Source organism: Apis mellifera, linkage group LG12 (genome assembly GCF_003254395.2).
Source record: "Apis mellifera strain DH4 linkage group LG12, Amel_HAv3.1, whole genome shotgun sequence".
NCBI lineage: Eukaryota > Metazoa > Arthropoda > Insecta > Hymenoptera > Apidae > Apis > Apis mellifera.
In genome coordinates, this window is record NC_037649.1 from 2,789,534 (window position 1) to 2,817,486 (window position 27,953).

The 27,953-nt window shown below is 18.7% G+C and overlaps 1 protein-coding gene across 2 annotated transcripts; it reads right to left on the bottom strand.

Annotated features, from left to right (window-relative positions):
- Positions 1 to 1,978: 1,978 nt before the first annotated feature.
- Positions 1,979 to 27,524, bottom strand: LOC409892 (dnaJ homolog subfamily C member 9). Of its 2 annotated transcripts, XM_393383.7 has the most exons (4): positions 27,276 to 27,524; positions 26,844 to 27,158; positions 26,563 to 26,729; positions 1,979 to 2,937 (listed from the first exon to the last, which is right to left on the bottom strand). In XM_393383.7, the coding sequence occupies exons 1-4, from the start codon at positions 27,367 to 27,369 to the stop codon at positions 2,659 to 2,661; spliced, it is 855 nt and encodes a 284-aa protein (XP_393383.3). In that variant the 5' UTR covers positions 27,370 to 27,524; the 3' UTR covers positions 1,979 to 2,658. The 2 variants fall into 2 exon arrangements, with proteins under 2 accessions (XP_393383.3, XP_006559333.1); XM_006559270.3 differs by lacking the exons at positions 26,563 to 26,729; positions 26,844 to 27,158; positions 27,276 to 27,524 and adding an exon at positions 24,720 to 26,326.
- Positions 27,525 to 27,953: the final 429 nt, after the last annotated feature.

The window sequence follows — 27,953 nt, forward strand, 5'->3', positions numbered from 1 at the left end:
ATATATATATATATATATATATATATATATATATATATATAATAAGATAATATATATATAAATACATATATATAAATAATATAATATAAGATTATTTAAGATTATTAATATAAGATATTATGTATATAAGATATTTAAGATATTATGACGTAAGATTAATAAGATTATATATGTATATATTATATGTAATATATATAATCTGATATATATAATATAAACAATTTAAATATCTTTACAAAATATTCTTCTATTTTTTTCTACTTTTCTTAAATTTTTATAAATAAGTATAATATAATATTTTCTATTTTTTCATGCAATATCAAAATTAACGTCTATAAACGAAATAAATTAATATTAAATAGTAAAATAATTATATATTGATAAAATTTTAAATAAATATTTATTAATATAAATATTAATTCTTTTATCTATTTAGTAAAGTGCTTATTAATGAATTAATGATTACTGGAAAAATATACAAATACAAAACAAAAACTGTTATAATAACAAATTATAAAAAAGAAAATTGAAATCAACTTGAAAATGATAACAAAAAATTAAATACTATGATTATATTTCATTAAAAAATTTTTTAATAAATTTAATAAAAAGAATCTCTAATTCTATCCATTATAAAAAGTATTAAATTTCTATTTAATTAATTCCTTGCAAATTGATTTGAATTATATTTAATTTTATGTTTTGTTACTTATTTTAAAATGTTTTGCACGATTAAACTTTCTCAACTTGCTTCATAATTTCATCAGTTCGTTGAAATTGAATTGATATCGATGAAAACAATCATCCATAATGAATTATTCTTTAAAAACAACATTAGAATATTCCCATTATGTTTCTTTTATAATTTGGTACTAAATATCTCTTATTACACATTTCACTAATAATGATAATTTACACTTTATTCATTTTTGTTTCACATACCGGTAATAAGATGAAGACATATCCATATGAAGATATGTGTTGATTATTTGCATAACGGGTGACACATCAAAGCAATATTCACGTGATTTTTTGTGACTATTAAAAATATAGTTTAACAAATATATTTTATTAGATTAGTTAAAAAAATAAAAATTTAAAACTAAAATTTATCTTATGATAAATTTATCTATGTTTAATTTATGATAAACATATTTTATTTTTCTTGATACTGTTTTATTTTGTTTTTTTTAAAAAACATCTATATTAATTTTAAAAGTTTTCTAATTTTCTAATTTTTTAAGATTTTAAGATCAATCATATTTCGAAATTTTTTTTCTCATTTTTATTTATTATTTACAAAATTTGTATTTTATTTTTATTTTTCCATGACGTGCAATCTAATATATGCTATTATGAATACAAATCATTAACAGCTATCAGCAAAATAAGAATTTAAAATTAACAAGATTATGAACTTACTATGCATAATAATCATTTTAAATGCTTCAGAAAAAAGTGATGTATCTAAACAATTGTTTATCTAAAAATATGTCACTTGATGTATGTTGTTCAAATCCAGATCAGATGTAATATGAGATGACCATATGTGGCAATCACTTATGATAATCAATATAAACTATATCTGCTAAACTGATCAAAAAACATTAACATTATTGCTATCGGTATCACGATATCAAATGATTATCAAATGATTATCAATTTCTGTTTGATTTTTTTTTTTCTTTGATTTTTTTGTTGATATAATAGTAAATTCATATTTGATCAATATAAGCAATGATGTGACAAATCAATTATTTTAAAAATTAGCGATAATACCCATGCATTTTTTTAAATAAAAGTTTTTATTGTTATAATTATTTTATTATTAATATATTGTTAGTGTTATATTTAAGTTATATTTCTTATTATTTATTTTTTTTTCTAGTTTTTACATATTTACACTATATCTTTTTAAGTTAAAAAATTGCTAATAATTAATATAATAAAGTTATAAAAAAGTGCATTACACAAAAGGTATTTACTTATTATTTATTTACAATAAATTTTTAAATAATAAATAAAAATAAATGAGAATTATTGAGAATGTTTTACCATACAAGTATGATATGAAAGAAATCTAGAAATTAGATCGATAAAGTAGAGTATAAGTTACCATTACCGTATAATGATAATTATGCTATATTTATCCAATAATTGATTATTGAAATTTGAAATATATATATCAAATTAAAATAAATTCAATAAATCAAGTGAAATATATTTTTTTTATTTACAGTTTTTTTTATATACAGTTATTACAATAACTGTATATTTAATTAACTAAATATTAACTGAATAATTAATTAAATATTAATGATTTCAGTAACTTTTCTTTTTCTTTATTACTGAATATATTATGCTATTTCACATTTTTTATAATAAATATAAAAACAGTTAATTTCAATTTTATATTTGAACATGATATATCTACATAAAATTATAAAGAAATTAATTATTGATCCGCATAATTAATATGATGGTTTAAGAAGACGATATACACGTTTTGAATTTACAAAACTTACATATGATCATTTTCGTCTTCTTTTAATTGATGTACCGGATAATGGTACGCTTATCGATGATTAATAATTATAGTTACAAAAATCGCGCAAATATTCTAATTTGGAAGGAGATTCTTGCAATAATTATATTATTCTACGCCTTCCTCTTAGTTTTCTTTGGAGATTTTGAACTTTTGGAAGTTTTCGGACTTTTTGCAGTTTTTACAGACATATTTTTCTTCTTCGTCGTCGATTTTTTAGCCATGTTTGCATATTTATCAATTAAAGAATCGAAAAATTTATCAGATTGACTTGCTCGAGCCTCGTTGCAATTCTGAATTGCTAAAGCCAAATTATTTGCAGCTGCGTTTTCCTCGTTCTCGATTTTTAGCATTTTATTTAGACGTTCAGCTTCTTGTGCTTCTTTGGCCCACTAGAAATAAAAGTAAACAAATTATTTTTTTCGAAATTAATAATTTTTATATAATATATATTTTTATATAATAATTTATATATAATTTAATAAATAAGATTTTTATTAAAATGAGAATCATATTTTATATTAAAAAATTTTATAATACACAATATACATAATATAATTAATCGCAAAATATTCATATATTGACGATATATTATACGAATTCAAGTAATAATTAAAATCAACGATAATTTTATTTTATAAAACATTATAGATCATGAATTATATAAAAAACAATATAGAATAATTTTTTTATTAATGGAATATCATTTCAAAAAAACAATTTTAAAGTTTCAGTATTATTTTCGTTTCTTAAATATAATTTCGTAATGGTGTGAGATAAAACAAAATATTAAATTATAAAATATTCAAGTTTTAATGTTCTGTTTATTTTGTTAAAAAAAATATTTATAATTGTATATAAAACATGAAACAATGAGAATTGATTTCATATTGATTTCAGATTTTCCATTGAAAAATATTGTTCTACATATACAAATTTTCATTAAAATCAAATTTTCAAAAATACGTAAATTTTTTGTAAAAATATTGGGTAAAAATATTTTTACAATTAACTATAATATATACGATAACTGCAAAGAAAAAAATTAATTAAATATATTATTCTTTTAAATATATTTTTGAATTTATAAATCATTTTAAAACATTTTATGTGAGAAAAAAATTAATTTTTGTAAAGATACGATATTCATTATTTTATGTTAGATTATATGTTAGATTAATAAGGAATTTGAATATGTAACAGATGCAATTGAAGGAAATTGATAAATCAGAGGTTATGCAGAAACGCTTCAATATGCCTATTAACAAAGTTAATTATGACCATTTCATGATACGCATAACTATTTTTGAAACTTAACCATATGCCTATCCTCAAGATTATCAGACTTCGTTGCTTTTCGTCTTGGTTTTTGCTCGTCAGTTAGCAAAAGTTAATTTTAACGAGGAGTCATCAAAAGTAGAAGATAATAAAGACTCAATTCAACGAGTATTAACGAAATATACTTATTTCTATTTTTTATACAAAAAAAAATTTTCCAACGAGATATGTTTGATCACCAGAAATTTTTATATTTGTTTCATGATTATATCGTACGATTTTCATGATGCTTTTGATCATAGAAAATTATAACAGATGAATAATATTTGATATAAATTTTTGAGTATTATTAAAAATACTTTAAAATGATACTATATTAAAATATTGATATTATGTCAAAAATGTACATTATCTAAATGATTATTTGAAAAAATTTGTCCTTGTGTGATCGAAATATCTTAGATATTCTATATTTTCTTTAATAACTTTTTACGTTCGTGATCAAATATCATAAAATCGTAAAACAGAAATTTTTATGCAAAGATAATCAAGAATTATGTATCAAAATAAAATATAAAAATAAATATTGTCAAAACATTTGGTATTATACTAATTAACAAATTACTAACTTAATATAAAATACAGATTATTAATTTTATTTTTCTGAATTAAATTTTTTATCATCTTTATTATTTGCAAAATGATATTATTAAAGGATGTTTGATGACTGAATATTCAACAAAAAAAATATTGATTATGTTTTTGATTGAATTATTTAATCAGAATGCTTTTCGAATATTATTTTAATCAAAATTAAGAATTAGATCAAGAATTAAAATTAGGATTTTATTCAAAGTCAAAAAATATAATTAAAAATAAAAAAATTAATAAAATTAATAATATTGGGGGGATTTAAGGGGAACAATAAGATTTTTTTTAATATAAGGATACTATAATCAATGAAAAAGAAAATAAAAATCAATATAATTATAAAAAAAATCAAGTAATTGAAAATATAAAATAAAATTGTTTCGGAAGATGTTTTTGAGAAAATTAAAAATTTATCCAGTATTCTTTTTTAAATTTTTATAATATTTAAAAACATATCAATTTAAATTTTTACATCATTGAATATAAATATAAAATTACATAAACTTAACCAATTCAGAAATCATCTCTATTTTTAGATTAAATTTAAACTTAAAGAATCAAATTCTAATAATTATAAAATATGTAATTAAAGTAAAATTAATCTAACAATCATATATAAATTTTAAAACGATATTTAACTTCAATTATATATTATATTTTTAATACATTGCTAGCTGATAATGTAATTTGTTTAATTTGAATTCTCATATATATCAAAAAGAACTTCAATTAAATTTTGATTAAAATGATTAGTATTATTAATAAAATGGATATATAATTAACAATCAATATTTATAAATACATTTATAAATATATAAATATATACAATAATATTTTTCGATCAATTATAATTTTGATAATTTATTTATTTCAATTGTCAATTAATTTATTTTGACACAATTAAATAATAAATTTTATTTTCTACAACTATTTTATATCTTTACCAAAATTTCTTTCGTAACTAGATAATTTTATTTTAGAAATGTATATCTATGTAATTAAAATTAAAAAATGACGTGTATACTCATCAAATATAGAATAAATGCATTTATTATAAAATTCAATTAAATTATAATAAAATTGGATTTTTGAATAAATAATTTTTTCAAATGCATTAATATTATTATTAAAAATATAAACATTCATACTTTTTTTATTAAGAAAAGAAAAAATAATAAATTGAATCCTTTTTTTGAATCCTTTTTTTTTAAATTATTTTATAAAATAGTATATTTAGAAGATTTATAAATATTTTATTGATCACAATACAGTGTTTTTTTCAAGAAAATTCTTTTATTGTTTTTTTTTTAATTTTATTGTTATCTCAAAATATTATAAAATATCTTAAATTTATTTTTTTCTTTTTTTGATAAAATTTTAATATAAATAGTAAACAATAATAAATTATTTTTTATTTTCATTTATATTTATCATACAAAAAAAACTACTATTTTCTCATAAATAATTTTATCAAAAATAGTACTATAACACTATAAATTGATGAAATAATCTTTGCCTCTAAAAAAATTTATTAATTCACTTATAAAATTGTTCATGTTCATGAAATTTGAATTTTTATACAATTTTTTTTAAATTTTATTATTTTGAATTTTAATATATAATCAACTAAATTTTTTTTATAAAAATATTGTTTAAATCTACTTTATAAATTTCATAAAATATATATTTTTATATTTTTGTTTATTACATATTCTTGATTATATATGTACCATCAAATCTAAAAATTCTGTTTGAAAATTGAATAGAAGAGATACAGAAGAAAATTAAAATAACATTTCAATAAACCATTATCTAACCATTATCTAATTATATTATAATCTCTATATTTGTATAAATTATTAAAATATCCTTCTATTAATTTATTGTTTACTTAGAAGATATATAAATAAAGATATAAGTTCCTAGGAACTTTGAAACGTTTTTTATTAAAATTAAACGCGATCATTTTCATGGTTCATGCTTGCTGATGATGTTCCATATTCCCAGTGACCTACTCCATAATTTGATGCTGAGAAAATTTATTTATAATTTCTGGCAAGTATATCATAGAGACTATCCTAATGTTAGACGACATTACACAACGATTCGCGAAATTCTAAATGTATTCGATTATCGGACTTTCGATTTGAGATTCGATGAGAGAAAGCCAACCGGATATTTCTGAGAACTTATAATATTTATTTGACAAACTTTAGTTTTTCTTACAAAATTATTGTCAAAAGTATTTAAGCAATAGTATTTAAGCAATATTTCAATTTTTATATAAGATTAAATTTTGATTAAAATTTCATGAATATATTTTAATTGTAATACAATTAAAAATGACAATTTATGATATTTTTACAATAGCTCGATGATTGTAGAAATAAATATTCTACATAAGTAACTGTAATAAATATTTAGATGTTATATTTAATATTTGCTAATAATTGACAAATAAATTGACAAAAAATCAAATTTTTAGAAAGATATAAATATAAAATATAAATTTATATTAACAAATTATAAAAATTTTTTCATGTATAATTATTTTTGTGTATTAAAATAAATAATAAAATGCCTCAAAATATAATTTAAAAACAATGACAAAATCATTTAATGAAAAAAAAAGAAAAAAGCAATTTTGCTCATTAATAAAAAATAATTTTTAATTTTTCAAACTATTTAAAATATATTACTCATCAAAAGAAAAATCAAACTAAATAAACCTTTACAAAAAATTATAATTGTAATAAATAATTTTTTATTTTAAATATATAAAATCTTAAATTTTTTGTAATATAAAAATTCAATTGTTTTTTAAAAATTCAAACGATAATATATTAAATCAAGAATTTTATATTTTCTGACATCTGTATTCTTTAATATACTACCAAACATTGTTGTTTTATGTTTATGTTTTATATTTTTTTTAAATGTAAAACATATAAAAAACATAAAAAATTATAGATTAAATATCTGAATATCTAATTATCTGATTATTAAAGATTATTATTTTAAATAACTTATGATATAAATTATAATTATCCTGTGGAAGATTTATTTTCGGTATATTGACATCATTGTTATTTTCAAAAGATTCGCGCGAGTACACAAACAAATATATAGTGAAATGATTGTTGTGTAATAGTAGGCTATATTAAGGAAGATTGATAATAAATTCAGCTCTTCTGTATAATATTAAATAATATAAAATAAAAAATATATTGTTGAATAGATATACTTATTTTTTATAAGACTATATATTTATCTATTGTATTTATCTATTTTAAGAAAATTCTTAAGAATAGATTCTGGAAGTAGTTCGTAATGTATTGGAATGAGCTACATGATTCAAATGTCAAGTAGCAAAGAAATCATTATTATTGACGAGAATCAAAATATAGTTCTAATGCGTCAATATTATACAATATATTAGATATTATCCGATAAATAGGAATTTATAATGTTGATTTCAAAGTTTTTTCTTTAAATCTTCTTGCATATTTTCATTCCGAATAAAAATATTTTTAATATAATATAAACATATATATATATTGTTTAAATATTTACAAAATTTTTAAAAAAATTAATTTTTATATAACAAAAATATTCAGATTTCTTAAATAATTAAATCAAATTAATTATTTTTTTTATAAATATTTATTTAATTTTATATTTCTTTTGATGAGAACATATGTATCTTTTAAATAGTAGTGATATATTACTATTTATATATTTTTAGCTATAATTACGGTATGATCTTAATTATCAATTTTGAAATGAAATTTAAAAATGTTAAAGAGAACAAGATGTGTTAAAGAGAACAAAATATTATAGTGATTTATTGAATGAATAATTTTCTATTCTTCTAGAATATGATTTTATCATTTTTTTAATATTTATTATTTTTTTTATTAACTTTATGGTTAATTTAATTTTTATTTTAATTTTATACAAAATTATGTAAAAAAATTGTTATTTTAATTTGATAATATGAATTTATAATATATATCCAAATATTCTTACAAATTTGAAATACATTTTTTCTTTAATTATTGTATATTACCAATCAAAATATTTTTGGAATATGACTGATCGAATTCGTTACAAAAGCATCGTTTTAGATAATTCTCATTATTTAAAATATATTCATAAGAGATTAGAATATATTTGTTTAAAAGTTTCAATTACATTTAAAGATTTCAATATCTATATTATCTAAACTTAAATGCATTTAATTAATGAGAAAAATATTGATGAATTGGCAATCTCACAAAAGATAGCAATGAATGGACCCATAGACAATAGACCCATTTTTTTTATACTCAGAAAATAATTTTTAATTTATAACAAAAAATAAATATATATATATATATATTATATAAATATAAATATATTTTTCTTTTAAATACTAATCTGAATACTGAAAGAAAGAATTAATTTTTTATCTAATTAATTTTATAACTTAAAACAGTTATTTTGATTAAAATGAAATGAAATAAAATTCTTGATAATATGAATCTAAGTAGTTTTTTAATCTTTCTTTAAAATATATTAATAATTACATTAAAATTTGATAATTATATTTTTGAAGATAAATTACATATATTTTATTTTTAGAAATGAATCTCACGAAAAGTAAAAAATAAAATATATAAAAAATTTTTAAAATATTAACAATTATAATATATTATAAAATATAAATAATATTAATAAATTTTTTTTTAATATTTTTTCCATATTGACAGTTATTTATTATTTCTAAAACATTAATCAGAAATAAAAAAATTTAATAATCATAATTTCTATTACTGCAATTTCATCTAAAAATTGTTTTATATTTTACATTTGCATTCTATAAATCCGAAAAAGCTCAAGTTCTCTAGATACTAATAGAGATAATTAAATATTCATGCGGATAGATACTAAATATGATATTAATTCACTTATTATATTATATTATATTATATATTATATTATATTATATTATATGTTTATAAAAGCCACAATATGTTATTTATAGAAAACAATAGATAAATCGCGGTTATATTGTTATGGAATCATATATTTAGCATTCAATGTATAATACTGAAAGAAATTTTTAATAATATCTCGAAAGCTAATAAATAACAGCTAAAATTTTATATTTGTCCTTTCTCTCAAAATTCTAATTCACTATAATATTAATAAATTTAATAATTTAATAGTATTAAATAATAATATTAACTTAATAATATTAAAGTTAAATCATCTTTTCATTCCTAATATTTAGATTTTCTATTTCGATTCATGTAGAAATCCATGATTTTGAAATTATTAAAGAAAATATTAAAGAAATTCATTCTATTAATCTTATATCTTACGTAGATTTCCGGAACTCAAAATTCTCAAAAACTCAAAATATTAAAAATAAAAAATAAAAAAACATCGTATCTTTGTTTGTTTTTTCATAATATTTATATTAAATGCATAAGTATATAAAATTTTTCTAAAATTATAAATATTTACAATATACTTTATCTTAATAAATTAAATTTTAAAAATTCAATAAAACTTTTCCTACAATAGTAAACTTAATACATTTCTATTTGCGAATCAAAGATGTGCCAAAATGTATAATCTAATATGTATAATTTATATCTATATATATATATACACGTGCATAGATTTGGAGGGTCGCGTTTTCGCGCAACCTTGAATTATTTCGTCTACGAATGTCTAGAGCCAATGACATCTGGCCGTGAGCCTAACACTCCGGAAATCATTAGAATTACGAAATAATTTGAAAATAATCATCGAGGTAAAGTATACAATTATATAAAAAATTTTTTTGTGATATCATCATTGTGGAATTCATGAAAACTAATCCTTAAAACATTTAATGATTAACATTAAATCAAAGGATCAAGTTAATCATTTTCCAAGGATTTTGCAAATATATATAATCTTCATTGGATTCAAACTTTATAAATAATTATAATTTTATGAGAAGAAGAAATTCTATAAATCTGTAAAAATTATACGTATTAAATTATGAAATAAATTATATAAATTTGTTTTTGTTTCTTTATAAAAATATAAAATATTAATATTTTTATATAAAATTTACTTAATATAATTATATATATGGTATATTTTATTTTATGATTTTTGTTTTATGATGCTTTGAATAATTTAAATATATTTTTTATTATAAAATGTTTTATATAAAAAACATTTGGATAGATATATATCTTTGTTGTTAAAGGATTTTTTATTGAGGACAATTTTTAATATAAGAAATAAATAAAAATTAGATGAAACAAGATTTAGTGAATATAATGAATGAACTGTAATATAAACAAATAACAAATTTTTTTACATAGTCATATAATTTATTCATTACATATCCTATGTATAGATAACTCTAGAAATTCTTTATATCAATAAATAAAAATAACATTTTATATTTCTCTCTTTTATTTCATTTAAAATATTTGATTTTAATATATTTCTTTTTTTATGGATATTTATCATTTTTGTTTTTAAAAATATTTTTTTTGAGAATACAGAAATCATTATAGTTAAATAGAATACACAAGAAAATAAATAATTAGAAAAATCACAGAATTTTTAGTAAAATATTTATGAAAATTTTGAATCTTTGATCAAAATCTAAATTGGAAGTATTTTTTTAATTTTCTTAAATATTATGGAATATATTACAATATGGGAAATATTATATAATATATTTTAGAGTTATCATTATTGTATAATAACATATATTCTTTTCATTGTTTTCTTTTTTATAGAAAATAAAATAAATTCCACTAAAGCTTGCAAGAAAATTTCTTGTAGTTACGGAAAAATTAAATAAAATAACATTAATGAACATTAAGGATTATAAAAGATCATTATAATCTTCATTTTATTTAAATTCAAATTAATGTTAATGATTTTATCTATGCATTAAAATCAAAATCTTTTTCATATTTTTATATTTTTGTATATTATTTAAAATAATTAAATTTATTAAATAAAATGCAATTATAAATATCATCATTAAATATATAATTCCAATTTCCAAGATTCGAATATTACTTGTAAAATTTTATTCCTTCTAATATCAAAATATTTATAAATATTTTTTCAAAATTTGTAAATATTTATTTTAAAGTTTAATATTAATAGACTAAATATATTTTAAATATATTCATTGAAATATTATTATTTCTGAGTAATATTCGAAATTTATGAATGAAATATGGATATTGAAATTGAGGATTCATAAATATATATTGAACTTATCCTATTCCTATTGATAAAGTCATTAATACTATTATTTCTTTTTTAACAATGTATTAGCATTGTTACATAATAGTCATAAATAGATATCGTTTTAATTTTACTTAATGACGTATGTGATACATCTTTGATTACTTTGATTTGGTTATTTCAAAAAATGTAATAGTAATTCGAGTAATAGATGAGAAGATGCTAGATATTAGTCCCGGTTTGTAACCAGAAAATCAAGTTCAAATTGTAATAAATACATTTATCTTGTTTTTCATTTTAATATGATGTTTTTTTTCTTTTTATTTTTTCTTTTTCATTTTGTTTATTTATTTTATTAGAATGTAATCAAAAATATCAAAATTATATGATTATTTTCTAATAAATAGTGAAAAAAATTATCTTAAATGTTGCAAATGTATATATAAGATAATATTTATAAAATTAATTTTTGAAATGTCAAAAAAACTTTGAAGTTTCAAATTTTTTTTTAACATTTTTTACATATTCTTATTTTTATGTTAATATTTAATATTTTTTTATTAATTTTATATTATAAATTTATGATATTTTTAAATATTTTTAAATAGAACAATTTTAATTATAAATTAGCAATTTAAGAATACTTAAGTCATTACTTTCAATTTATTTTAAATTTAAATATTTAGTTCAAATTTCTTGATCAAAAATTATTTTTATTTTTTTTCTTTTAAAAAAAGAAACATTACTTACTGAATATAAAAATTAAATTATTGTAAATTATTGTAAATTTGTTATAAATTAATTAATTAAATTATAATAAAATTGTTATAAATTAAATTATTATAGAACTGAGAATTTATAAAATGAATAAAAATAATAATTTAAATATATTTTAAAATTTGTTTGTTTCAGATTTTAACAGTTAAAAAAAATATTACCAAAAAAAATTACTAGAAAATATTTCCTTTAATTTACTATTGGAAATTACTATTGAATAACAAAAAAAATTTTGTTAGATATTTGATTTCATTCGAAACTATTTGGAAAAAAAAACACATAAAAATATATAATTATTTTGATAATATATATTATCAAATCATAATTAAATCAATTAAAATTATAGCATATTTCTTAATTGTTTAATGAGTGGAATTAGATTCTTAATTCTATTATAAATTTCTAATTTCTTTTATTAATTATATTCTAATTTTTTTTTAATATTTGTAATTTTTTTATAATTTGTAATTTGCAAGTTGAAATATTATATATTATATTACATATATCTATTCATTTAAATTATTATATATTTATAATATTTAAAATATTTAGCAGAATTAAAATTAAAAAATAAATATTTTTATTCTATTCATATATACACACACATATATATACATATATATGGATTATTAAATTTATATATAATGAATAAAATTTATTTATGATTCTATATAAATAATTATTTTGTTTTTATTCAATCATATAATATAATACCGTTTATAAGAAATGCTAAGATATTTTATGTTTTTGGAAAATTAAAGTAAATATTATAATATAAATATTATAATAAATAATATATAAACATACAAACATTAACTTTATATAGTTTTAAGATAAATATTAATATATTATTAATATTGATTCTAATATAAAAGTTACAATTAAAAAATTTTAAAAAAGTTAATCTAATAAAATAAATAAATTTTAGATATGAAATATATAAGTTTATACTTTTTGAAAGTTTAATGTAATATTAATCTAATTTTAAATTAAAAAAAATTTATCAAGAAAAGATTAAAAATTCTATCAAAAATATCATTAATTACAAATTGATTTATTACATATTACATATTATATATAATTACAAATTAAATAGCAATAAAATTGATAAAAGAAATTCAAAATTCAATAATAAAATTGATGAAACAACAAAAAAAAATTTTATCTCTCTCTTTATTAAATCTTTTAAATATCTTTATTTTATTTATAATCTTTTAAACTATTAATTTAGAATTCGATAATTTTTAAAACTATCAAAATTCATATACAATTCACAAAATACAAAAATATAATATAAATAAATAACGAATTTATGTTTTTTTTAAATTTTTTCAAAAAATCTTAGAGAATACTATTGAATTTTACTTCATTATTTCATTTATTTTATTTTATTTTATGAAATTAAACTATTGTTGAAAAAAGTTATATTAGATATAAATAATTAACTTTTGATAAAAAATCATAAATAAATTATAAAAAAGAGAAAAGTGAAACTTAAAGATAAAATCTGATTTCTAAATACATGAAAATTCAAATTTTTATTAAATCTCAAAATTTTCGAAAGCTCAAAAACTCGAAAAATTTTTTTTTCTTAAGAAATAAAAATTAGTTTTGATTTCTAGAATTCTTCGCACAGAAATTTGATAAAGAAAAAAGAATGAGAACGTAAACTATAATCAATAATAACGATAATTTTCTTTTTGGTTTACAAAAAATTATTTATAAATTATTCAGAGATCGGTAGAAATAATTACTAATTAAAATAACCTTATAATGCAAATACAAATTTAATTTAATTATTAATAATCTTTCTTAATTAATAAGTAAAAATATTAATTATATTAATAAGTATTAATTAATAAATTTACATATTTTTATTAGTTATTATTTATTTAGATTTTGAAAGTTACGAATAACAAAAGTAATACAAATTTTTAAAGATAACGAGATTTTGAGATTTTCAAATATTTTATCTTTAAAAAAAATCGAGTTTCCTATTATGCATTATCTCGCTTTTTTCTCAAGTTTCACAATGTTATTATAATGCTATTACTATTACATTCATTAAGAATGCACAGACAGGCACGTGCTTTTCAAATCAACAAAGATACTTGGTTGTCAATAGATGTTTGAAACTTCCGACAGAATCTCTCAATATCTATTATGAATAAATCGATCAATCAATGTGGAATAATGTGATCAGAATTCATCTGATACAGCATAAGAATATTTTTTTATTTAATGCAAAAAAAAATTGATCTCAAGCTTAATATGAATTGATAAACTTGATTGATAAAATTGATAAACTTTATATTTATGTATATTTTATTAACTCTTTCTAATTTATAAGTGAAATATAACGAAATAATTTTATATATATGGCGTTATGAATGGGATATCTTATATTATTTGAACATATGCGCACACAACAAACATTTCAATATTGCTTGTTCGTTAGAAAAAATCACTCTATCGATAATTTTCACAATGAATGAACACATTTTTCTATATAAATAGAACTGAGTATTTAATGTTTAGAATATTAATTGTAAATTAATATTAATTGTTTCGATTTAAGATGTCTTTAAATATTTTTAAAACAATTTTAATTGGAAGAGATAAAGTAGGCATTGTTTGTATTCTTATATTCTTTCATTGACTAATTTGTTATATATTATTCGCTATTCGAAATATCTATATTGATGGTATACATTTTTTAACCGCGAACAGTTATGAAATAAATTGTTTTCAAAAAGTAGCGTGAATCCAAAACTTAATCGACATTTCAGCAAATTGCGAGCAAAATCATATCTCAAATAATGAACAGTGTTCATTTGGAAATTGCATTCAATTTAGAATTCGTAAGGATTACTTTAAAAATTTAGAACATTTTTTTAAATGTATTGTAATGATTTTAACGAATTTAAGTTTTTTGAGACTATTTTAGTAAAAATTCATAATAGTTAATAAATTATAATAATAAATATAATAATAATATAACAATATAATTTTATATATATATGTAAAGATGATTCATATCTTATATATTTATGAATTGGGTATCACTAGACGCGATCGCTGTTTTGTTTATTTTCCCTTTTAAATTATACGACTCACATCTATATATCTTTAATATAATTTATTCATATTTTATTAAATATATTCTTTTTTATTGTTATTTTTTCAAATCGTTTTACAACCTATAATGAGTTATAAATCCAGTGTCTTCCATTATCATATAATGAGTAATTTGATACACAAGGGATTAAAAGAAAAGCAAAAAGTGTATTGTTCTGAAGTTTTGTGATTTAGTATGAAGATATGTTTTGTATCTGTTAAATATTAAAATTAAAAATAACATAAAAATAGCTGAAGCAAAACGGTATCATTTTCATGGACAAAATTATCAGTAAAAACGATAAATGAAAAGTGATGGAGAATAAACTGAAAATGTTTATTGATGATTCAATTTCCACTTGAAAATGAACCAGATGTCATATTATGAATTCAAAATGCTGAAGCTCAAATTTTTAATGAAAAGCCTTGAATTATCAATTAAACATCTATCGGACTGTTCTACTGCTGTACAAATGAGGTAAGTTTGCGTATTATATACAATAAGAAAAATAATTAATCGATACAAATATTTTTTACATCAATTTATAAATGCAAAAATGAATCCGTAGATCACATTTCGAAAATAGTTTCGTTAATATAAAAATTTAAAGACATGAATATAAAACAAAAAATCCTGTTATTATTATAAAAATTTTATCAAATTTAACAACAAAATATGATAATGTTCGCATAACTTGGTATGCTGTATCACGAACAGAACAAATGATTAAGCGATTAACAAATCACTTAATAAATGAAGAAATGTTGTTGAAAATGAAATATACAAATATCCTGTGAAGAGACGGAAGAAGCCTACTATGCGAGAGGATATCGAAAGAATCATTTCATAATCTATTTTCTAACATAAACATTTTTAATATGGACATTTTTACGAACAATGAATAGCATGACAATAAATTAGCGAACGAATTCTATTTACAGATGATACAGACATCTATTAGATAATATTCATGAATTATGTTCATTAGTAAATATGTGCCTTAATGTTGCATTTACATTTACATTGGTTAAAGGTATTTGTAAATTATTCCTACTAGAGCTCGCGAATAATTTGTAATCATTGTATAATATTGTATTTATATTTAATTATAATTGTTCATAAAATGAAAATATAGCCTTTTCATGATAGAATTTGTGAACAGCATTAATCAATATAAATGTTATTAATTTTGTTGCATGCATTAAATTTGTTGAAATTATTTCAATTGTAATTTGTTTGCGATCATGTTCTACAAATAATGCGGTCACGGTATTCACGCGTTTCAAATCAACTAAAAATTTACAAATATTATATGCAGAAATAAAATATTTGTTAGCCATTGAATGTTGTTCTTAATAATAAATTATTCTTATTTTTGATAAACATAGTTTAGAAACTGTTAGAAACTTGCAAATAATAATATTATGAAATAGCCTTACAAATAGTTAAAAATATAGATCCATTAAATAATTATTTAAGAAAAATATCTAAAATATAAATATATTTAAAAATAAAATTTTTAAAGATTGCTTTTAAATGTATTTTTCACAAATAAACATTATATTAAGAATGATTTTTACTTTCGATTATCTATACGAATAAAAATATTTGCACATTTTTTTTAAAACGAAATAACTTTTTTAAAATTGGAATGAGATATTAATTTAGTATAATATTTAGTGTGTTAAAATGGCTAGATAATGTGTAAAAAAATATTTAATAGTTATTATTGGTCAGAATTGTAAAGAAAGAAAATAAAAGTTATAATTTTTTATTTTTTTACTTAAATTTATAATAAAAATTTAAATTTAATCTTTTGTAGATCTAAAAAAATGTATATACTAAAAAAATCATCAAAAATCATCATTAGTTGACGCACTAAAAAATTATAAAATCTATAACTATAAAATTATAAAAAGCTATAGAAAAGCTATATACAAGTTATATACAAAATTTTATACTTATAAATATAACACGAAAATCATGAAAAATTGTGATTTTCATCATTTTTAATCATTTATAGTTCATATTATTATTATATATTAATATTAATTGATTTTAATAAATTTTATATTTATGCCTTTTGTATATAACTTATTTTTTGTCTTTTGTAGATTTTTTAAATTTTTAAATAAAAAAATTAATTTAAAAAAAATAGATCTTTTTTTCACACTTCACATCAATGAGAATTTAAAAAAAAAATTTTTTTTATATATTATCTAGAAAACTAATCTTCATAATATCTCAAAAAAATTCAAATTTGATTTAATTTTAAAAAAGTTATTCCATTTTAAAGAATATTTTTTATCTATCACTATAATAATGTAAATAATATTTTTGAAAATACTTTGCAAAGATTTACTCCCAAATCTATTCATATGCTAATGAATTTTTATTAAAAATATTCTTTGAATATTGTATTGAGAATAATTATCTGATAGGAATTATTATTTTCAATGTTTCGTATTTGTTTTTATCGATTTATTATAATTTATTATTATTTAAAGATATATATAATTTCTTAAAGATTAAGAAAGAAATGAAATAATTACTATATTTTTAAAGTAAAATTTAAATCTTTATTTATAATACAGATTATTGCAATAATCTTTTTATAATTCAGCAAAATGTAAATTTATCCTTTTTCGTTATAAAAGGATTAAAAAACAATGATTAGAAACTAATAATAAAATAAAAATTCTATTATATTAAAAATTATAGTTACTAAAATACTATATTAATTTAATAATAATATTAATTTTTTATACGAAAAATTATTAAATAAAATAACAATTATTATCGAAAATTCATAATAAATAAAACAATTTTGTACAAAAATTTTGTTTTTTCAATTAATTTTTAATTTGTTTACTTTATTTAATTTTCTTTTATTCAAAGAAGAATAATGAATAATAGATAATAAATAGAAAAATAATTAATAATAAATTTTTTATAAACTGGAAAAAAAAAGAAAATTAAAAAAATATCTTCAAATTATTCAAAAACTTTTAAGTTATTACTAAACATTTATTAAATGAACTATCTATCTTATTATAAAAAAGTTAATAAAAATTATTTTTAAAATATATGATATATTTTTTATATGAAACTTCATTAATTTTTTCGCATATCCATAAAGTAATTTTTATACAAGAATATTTTTAAATAAGAATATCAATTCAGAAATCTCTTAAAATATATTATCTAAAAATATGCGAGACATTTTTTTTTATAAAAGTATTATATGAATGATATTATATACGGTGACACTACAGATGGAAAAAAGTTGAGTTCCACATGGTAAAACACAAAACATAATATATCACGATGAAATGCATCAAGGTCATTATATAACGCTTGGCATTGACTGTCCAACGACATTAGCAATTATTTCATTAGCACACCGGATATATTGCATTGGCCCTCGCTTGTTATTGTTTCAATTGATATTCAGCATCGCGCTGTTGCGGAAATCGGTATACCTCCTCGGAAAACAAACGATGTACGTCTTCACTATGCATTCTAGAACTTACGGAACTAATCGACAAATCGCTCGATTTGATGTTAAAGAATATACATATAATAAAATTTTTTTGCAATTTCATATTAGTTAATCTATGCAAACGGATAATTATAAAAAATGTTCCATTTTAATGTCCCCAAATAAATCTTTCAAAAAATATAAGAAATATAAAAAATTGTAACATATTAAGTGGGATAATTTGTGTTATTATGTATTTAACTTTATGATGAAATATATTTGACAATGAAAAATCTTTCAAAAATTAACTTTAAATTTTTAAATTGGAATATATATTTTTTTTTAAATTTGATTGATCAATTATCACTTCGATGTTAAATCGATAAATGTAATGTTTGTTTTGTGGATTATAATGCGGAAAATTATCATTTTAAACAAGATATTTAATAACTATTTTTATTTGTGAAACAATAATAGAGATGAAGCTCGATTAATATCATGTTACTTATTATATTTTTTTATATTTTTAAAGATTATTATTTTTTGAATGAATATATAAAGAAAAAGCAAAAAAAAAAAATACATATTTTCTTTTGAAATTTTAAATTCATATTTTAAGTTTGGCTAATACGATAACATTTTATATTATAATAATATTATGTATATTATTACACATATAATATTTAAGTGATAATTAGTATTTTTATTATAATATAATATAATAAAATAGTACAATCTCAATCGAATTAGTTATGCTCACGACATATAAATGATTATGTTAGAATAATATTTCTTAACACTTTTTATATAATTATTTTTTGTTACTGCTAAAAAATTACTCATAATTATGTAAAAATATATTTTTAATAGAAAAGATTAATACAATATTTTATTTATAGAAAAAAAAATTATATAAAATTCAATAAAAATATTATTGAAATATTAAATTTAATTCTTTAATCATATTATATATATTATAATATTATAAAATTATATTATATTATATAATATTTAATATTCTTTAATTATCTGATTATTTTAATTAAATTCATATTTATTATTACATAATATCAATAATTTACGATAAGTGGTGCAATAAATAATTTTATCAACTGTGATATTTATGCAATTATTTTTTAGTAAACTTTTATAGGCCATGAGCCAGGTTTTATTATGAACAAATCTTATTTTAAAAATATATTTCGTAACTTTATCTATGGCCATCATCAGTCCATTCTTAGATTTTTTCTTTCAAGTTAATTCAGAATTATATCGAATCGTATATATTAATCATATATATTTAAATATACTATAAATAAATTCAAGTATACATTATAAATAATATAAATAATAATATAAATTATAATTCAAGTCATATAATAAATAAATATAATTAAATATCTATCTCAATATAATATTATTCATCATTGATCTTCAACTGATGACATGATGTCACAGTGACATTGTGCATTTAAGAGTAACTGTGATTTTTCCTACTAAATTCAATTAAATATTTTATGCACATAGTATCTGTTCATAATTCAATAGACAACCGATATGAGAAAAAAACATGACTTGTATTTTCATAACTATTTTATCCTATATCAATCTTTAAATTGTAAAGAAAAAATTTATTTAAACTCTTATGTATTTTTTTTATTGAATATTTGTTTTTACATTAATATATTAATATTTTTAAAAATTCTTAACATAATTCGATATTGTTTCATACATTCTAATATAATATAATATAAATACTATCATAAATTTCAAATAATCTCATATATCTTAGAAAATAACAACTTATAATATTTATTTGTAATGCTAACAAAATAATTATTTTGTTTTTGTTATTATGAAAATAAAATAATAGATAATAAATAAAAATAAAATAAAATATAATTAAATAGATGAAACAGATTTTTTTATTTCAAAATATAATATCAAATTCATCAGATCATTACTAATGATAGTAAAAAGTCATGTTATAAGTTGAAAATTGATTCTAAACAAAGTTTTTAATACAAAAACAAAAAATAACTTTTTTTTTAAATTTGATTGATTTCTAATATTAATTTCTAATACTAAAATATTGTTAATGAAATTTAAATCATCAATATTAATAATTTATAATGCATAATAATAACAAATCATATATATTATATAAAACATAAATAATCATAGAACAATTATTTATTATGCGAAAATAGAAGAAGATTTGATTGAAGATTTCAAAGTAAAATAAAGTAATAATTGTATCTTTACATGTATAATGAAAAATATAAAAAAATTTTTTATGTGTATATAAATAATTTTGAATTATCTTTTTTTTTCATTCATAAAGTATTATAAATAAAAATTATTCAAAAATATTTAAAAAAAAAAAAATTGGACAAAATTTATTTTGTATTATTAAATATTATTTAATATATAGTGATAAAAATTTTTATTTTCATTTTAAAAAGAAAAAAATACTTTTGTAAATCAATTTTTCTTTCAGATCAGCGAAAATATAATATTTTTAGATGCCAATTAGAATTTTAATATAATTAATTCCATGTGAGATAAGAAAAAATTAAAAATTGCTGACAAGATAAAAAACTAATTTTAAATACAATTTTATTTAAAGTATAAATTTAAATGATAATAATGCGGCAAGCTGATAGTTTCTAGATTAAACATGTATACAATTATGTTAAATATCATTCTAATAATCTCGTAAATTAAAGAAGTTTTTCTCAAAGTTGATTTAAGCAGGATTTCTAAGTATCTGTATATATTTAGTTTTATATATATAGTATGCTATAGTTTTTTTTCGTAATTAAAATTACATTTTAATAGATATTTAAATATATATGTATAAATAATTTTATCATTTTTAGATATAATTTATTTTTTATTAATTATTTTATAATATTAATATAATTCTAAACTTTAATTTAATAATAAAAAATTATAATTAAATTTAATAATAATTTTGTTTTTAATTATATTTCAGAGTAATTACATTCTGTTTTCAAATAAAATTAATAATTATTAAAAAACGAATTTTTATTTATTTTCATTTTCTTTTATAATTTTGCGAAGGAAATAAAATTAAAAATATTTTTTTAAAAATGAAGAGATAGAAATTGATTTTGAATTTTTTAAATCCATAAAATTTAAATTTAAAATTTCATATCTTAAAACTTTTTAAAATTTCAAAATTCAAAATGCTTCATTTTTTTTTTTTTTTTTTTAAGAAATTCTGTCAAGAAATAAAAACTTAACGAATTTCGATTTTTTAAATTCATAAAAAATTAAGTTCACATAATAAAGTAATAATAATATGATGATTATTTTTTGATTTATAGAAAATTATAATTATTGTAATGGATTAATAAATATTTGCTAATTAAAAAAATTTTTTTAAATTTAAACACAAATTGAATTATTTTATTATTTTTTTACTAAATATTACTTTTGAAATATTATTTATTATTTATTTTAACTTTAAAAATTCTAATTTCAAAAATAGCAAAAAATTTTGGGATTAAATATGTATAAAAGACATTAAAAAATTCGAAAACTTCTTAAATTTTCAAAGAATTTCAAAGAAATTCAAAGTTTTGAATAATTCATCCCTATTTTCGTTGTTATTTTAAAAAGAATAAAAAAAAATATATTTTGAATGTACAAAACTTTGTTATATTGAAGTTGAACAAAATATATTTTTTTTAATTTATACTTTCTGATTTCTTCAAAGATCAAACAAAAATTACTATTTGTAATAACATTTATATTTTTAAAATCTGAATATGATCATTAAAATACCATTTAAAAATTATTTTCATTGATTTTATAAATTATTTTTCAATAATAGCAGGATTTTGATATAATTTTTTTTCAAAAAATAATATTTTAGAAAATAAAAAAAATAAAATTTTATAATTATATTGAGAAAAATTATCATTTTACAAGTATTCTTAATTTATTTATTTATATATATAAACTTTAATATTTATATATATATCTTATATATATTATATTATATATATATTTTTTATATATATTATATAAGATATATATATATATATATATATATATATATATATATATTTATTTATTTTAAAATATCAATAAATTCATAAAGCCAATGAAAAATAAAATTATTATACAATAAAAATAAAAATATATTAAGAAAAATTAAGAAAAAATTAAAATTTCAAAATCTTGTAGCATATTAATAATTAATTTCATAAACTATTTTTTGTAAATTCTGGAAAATCTGGAAAATTGAAAACAGATTTGTTTCACTATTAAAAAATAATCATAATTTTAATTCTTTTCTTTTATTCTAATTTCTTATATAAATTTATTATTAATGTAAATTTTATATTTGATTTTATTAATTATTTATTCTTTTATATTTGTTTAATCATTAACTATTATAATAAAATCGAAACATAATAATATTATAATTTCTAATGGAATTTTAATTTTCCACTATAAAAAATAATTAGATGTTTTAAGTTATAATAATAAATTTTATTTAAAAAATTTGGCATTATATTAATATATATGCATAAAATTATGAAATATTTATAACATCTTTCAAAGAATAATTAAAGATTACATAAAACTATAATAACTATAATGCTATATAATCCATTTCTAATGTTATCATCAGCATTCGGCTTAAGAGTATCAATGAGTACAATAAGTACAAAATATGAAATTAGAATATGTACGTACGCTATGGATTTTGCAGGGTTCACAGTGCTTCTGAAGAATCAATCGTTTAAGTTGATTCTTCTGATAAATAATTTCTCAGATTTGGTCCAATAAACGAAAAAAAGTAGCCACATCTTGTTTACTTAATTTAAAATGTTTTTGATTCAATATATATCATTTCATTTAATTCTATTAGTCCGATGTTTAATATAAATATATCACTCATGTTTATTCAAACATTTCGTTGATATAAATTTAGTCCGTTTTTTAAAAATTCGGTGAATATACAGACGAAACAATTAAATTAAATGAAACTTTTTAAAATCCCTCCGCAAAGATATGATTCATAATTATAAGAAGAACAGAAACAATGATCATTCTAATCGAACTCTGACTTGATGTCGATAAATTCCTTGTCGGACATTCGGGCAATGGTTTATCAGTGGTTGTTTCAATTGGCATGATTCCCGAAGTTATTTCCTTCTGTTGTGACTTATTATCCATCAATGGCGGTGAATGAATAGTAACCGTAGACTCGTAATAAGGTGGTTGATATATATTATTTGGATAAGCGGGTTGAACCATTGATGGTGGTGAGTAAGGTATAGGTTGTATAATATGAGTTGAATTCGAAGAATCCATCGATTGTGTCCCATTTTTAATGGGTGGGATATTCGAATGTATATCATCTAGGTGAGCAGGCTGAACCATTTCTGATGATAAAAATGTAGATTGTGTAGTATAAATTGTATCTGAAGAATCTATCGATGATAGTCTGTTTTCAATGCTGGATGAATACTGTACATTTGATAGAATGTTTTTTTCTAACGAATCAGTTCTATAAGAATCCATAGTTTGTTTCATATCAAGCTCTATAGAAGATATTTGATGATGATCACCTTGATTAGATGCCAAAGAGAATAAGTCTATTGGACTTGAATAATCTGGTTCTTTTGTGTAATGTTTATCCTCATTTTTATGGGGTGGATATACGGGATATTCGATTCTGGCACTAGTAGATTCCGAGAAACTCGGCCAAGATCTGAAGGTCGTTGTATCTTGGCTTTTACTTTGCATCGTTTCACGCGGTGATGATACATATGTTGTAGATTCGATTGGTGCAATTTTTTGTGAAATATATGGTGCTCTTGTGTATTCATATGACGGACTTTGTGTAATTTTTATTTTATCCTCATAGCGAATCGTGGATGATTTGAAAGTTGTTTTCCAATTTGGAATATTGTATGGACGATAAATTACTTCTTCAGTTGTTTGAAATTTTGGTGTAATATATTGTAATGTCGATGTCATAGTTGATGTTGGTATTGTTGTTATTGGATGTAATCTTTCACGATAACCAGAATAGGATTGTACCGGCATCTTTATAGTTGTTATTTCATCATAATCAAGTGGGATTGTTACTGGAATTAAATCATTTGGTAATCTACTCCATTCTGGATCCTTTTCAAAATTTATTCCACGATCCTCAAGATAAATACTAATAGCGTTTGGACATTTAAATTCAGAATTTTCACTAAGAAATATTCTTTTTAAATCTTTCAACTGCGACATAGCTGCAAGATTCAAACATTCTAAACGATTACCAGATAATCTTAAGTCAACAAGACTGGGTAAACTTAAGAATACGCCATCCTCGATAGATTCTATATTATTGTAATTCAAATCCAAATATGTCAAATAATCCAAACCTTTGAACCAGGATTCTTTTACAATGGTCAAATGATTATTATTTAAGCTTAATTGTTGAAGATTATTTAAATGTTCAAAAGCTCTTGGTTCTATATCTATTATGCCGCAATGGGAACAACCTAGGACCCAAAGATCCGAACCGAATCTTGAAAATGTATTTGCAGTTATTCGACGAATAGGCATATTAGAAATTCGAATTTTCCCTGTCGAAATTGGAAGATTATTTAAATCAGAAAGTTGACCACCCATGCAAGAGTATTCAATCATATCCTCATTTTTCATACGTCTGCACACTCCCTGTACACTCGCACATAATATAGCGCACAATAATAGTTTAACAATAGCACTCATTTTTAGTTATTTGTTTAAAAAATTTTTAAGATAAATCACAGTTTTGTATAACATAAAATACGTAATATTATTTGTCATTCACAAATTTGAATAATTCACATAATTATCGTAATAGGGATTTTAATAAAAAATTTTGCAATGTTTAGCGATAAACTAGAATCTAATTGTTCTATAGACTGAATCCTCTCTTGCGTTTCCTCTTTACTTATTTACTAGTATTCCCCCTTCCATCATACTACTCCACCTCCTACTACTACTTCCAATCATGATGTAGTACTATGTATTGACAAAAATAGAAAAGCTTGAAAATAGCATGCTGCTCACTTGTCCATGAGATCTAAGATGATCTATAGTATGATTGAAAGAGTGGGGTATCATGTTTAAATTTACGAGCGCCTTCCTACTTAAACGCACAACTTTTTGATACTTTTGACATTGACATGATTGTATGCGTTTATTGAAAATATTTGATTAAAAGTAAAACAATTATTTATATAAGTTTTTAAATTCTCATTTAATTTTTTTAAATGATATAATCATTAAATTTAACTTAATTGAAATTAAAAAAATATTAAAAATTGTTAACACATAAAATATAAACATAGAAAATATTAAAATCTCAAAATATAAATATAAATTTTTGATATATTATTTTACTGTTCTTTTTTTTTTAATATTTACCTTACGTTTTCTACGTTGTTTTTTCTTATCATTTTCTTGTGTAAATGCTTTGTATTCTGGTACTTCACCTTTCTCTATGAGTCCTTGAATAATATTATGTAACCTTGGTTCATCATCACAGTTAGTGAAAGGAACAGTTTCTAAGATATAGTCCATATCTCCCTTGCCTAATCAACAGAAATTATTATTTTAATAAATTAAATTTATTAATTCAAGTTTAATAAAAAAATTTATTAATTAATATATTTTACATGTATACTTATTATATTAAATTTACATACTATCCATGTAAGCACGCTTTAAATCATTAATTTCTATATCAGATCCTTTATAATTTTTTTCATAGTTATTAATATCTTCTACTGAAATTTTCTTGAATAGAGATTTCCAATAATCAGCCCAATTCCTCATCATAATTTCTTCGCTTTCTTCATCATATTGACCAGATTGATCATAAATTTTACGTTTTTCATTATCACTAAGAATAGAATGAATTCGTCCAAGAACTTTAAATTTTTCTGTAGCTTCTGCTTTGATATCTTCTTCAACTCGATCAGGATGTACGAGCAGAGATAATTGATGATATGCTTTTTTTACTGAAAAAAATATTAAAAACAATTTTTATTTGAAATTTAAATATAATAATTTTTTTTATTTAACAAATATGTTTTATTTAAAAATAAGTTTGTGTCAAATAGGTTATGTGTACATACCTTGTTTGTCATTAGCAGTTCTTGGAATTTTTAAAACTTCATAAAAATCACGAGCACCGAAGTATTGTTCACAAAGATCTAATAAACTTGTCATGATTTTGATTTTTTATTAAAAATTAATAAGTTTAAATACAAATTATTCCGAAAGACAGAACTACAAGATTATATGTTTTCGCGCTTTTCAGTTAGATTCAAATAGTATTGTGTAAGGTACGACATCTACAATGATATATCATCTCAGATGGGATTCATGTACAATATTATATTGAATGAATCCGGAATGGATCACGTAATGAAATCGGAAACAAAATATTTAGGAAGTTTGTATTATTACTTAGTAGAAACAATGATACGAACATACACAAGATATAGAATATATAAAATTATCTTAAAATATGATATTTTATATTCTGAAATTTCATACAAGAAATTTTAATATTTTCAAATTCTATTATATCTTTTATTATAATTTAAAGGGGAAAATTTAAAAAAAATTTAATTTAAATTTAAATATGAAATTAATATAAGTAAAAATATTTTCTTTTTTATATTCTAAAATAATCATATATATTTAATATGATTATAAAATATTTGTAATTATTAAGATTAATTAAAATTTTTTTTTCGTAAATAATATAATATATATTCATATATAATAATTCTTTCAGATTTTGAATT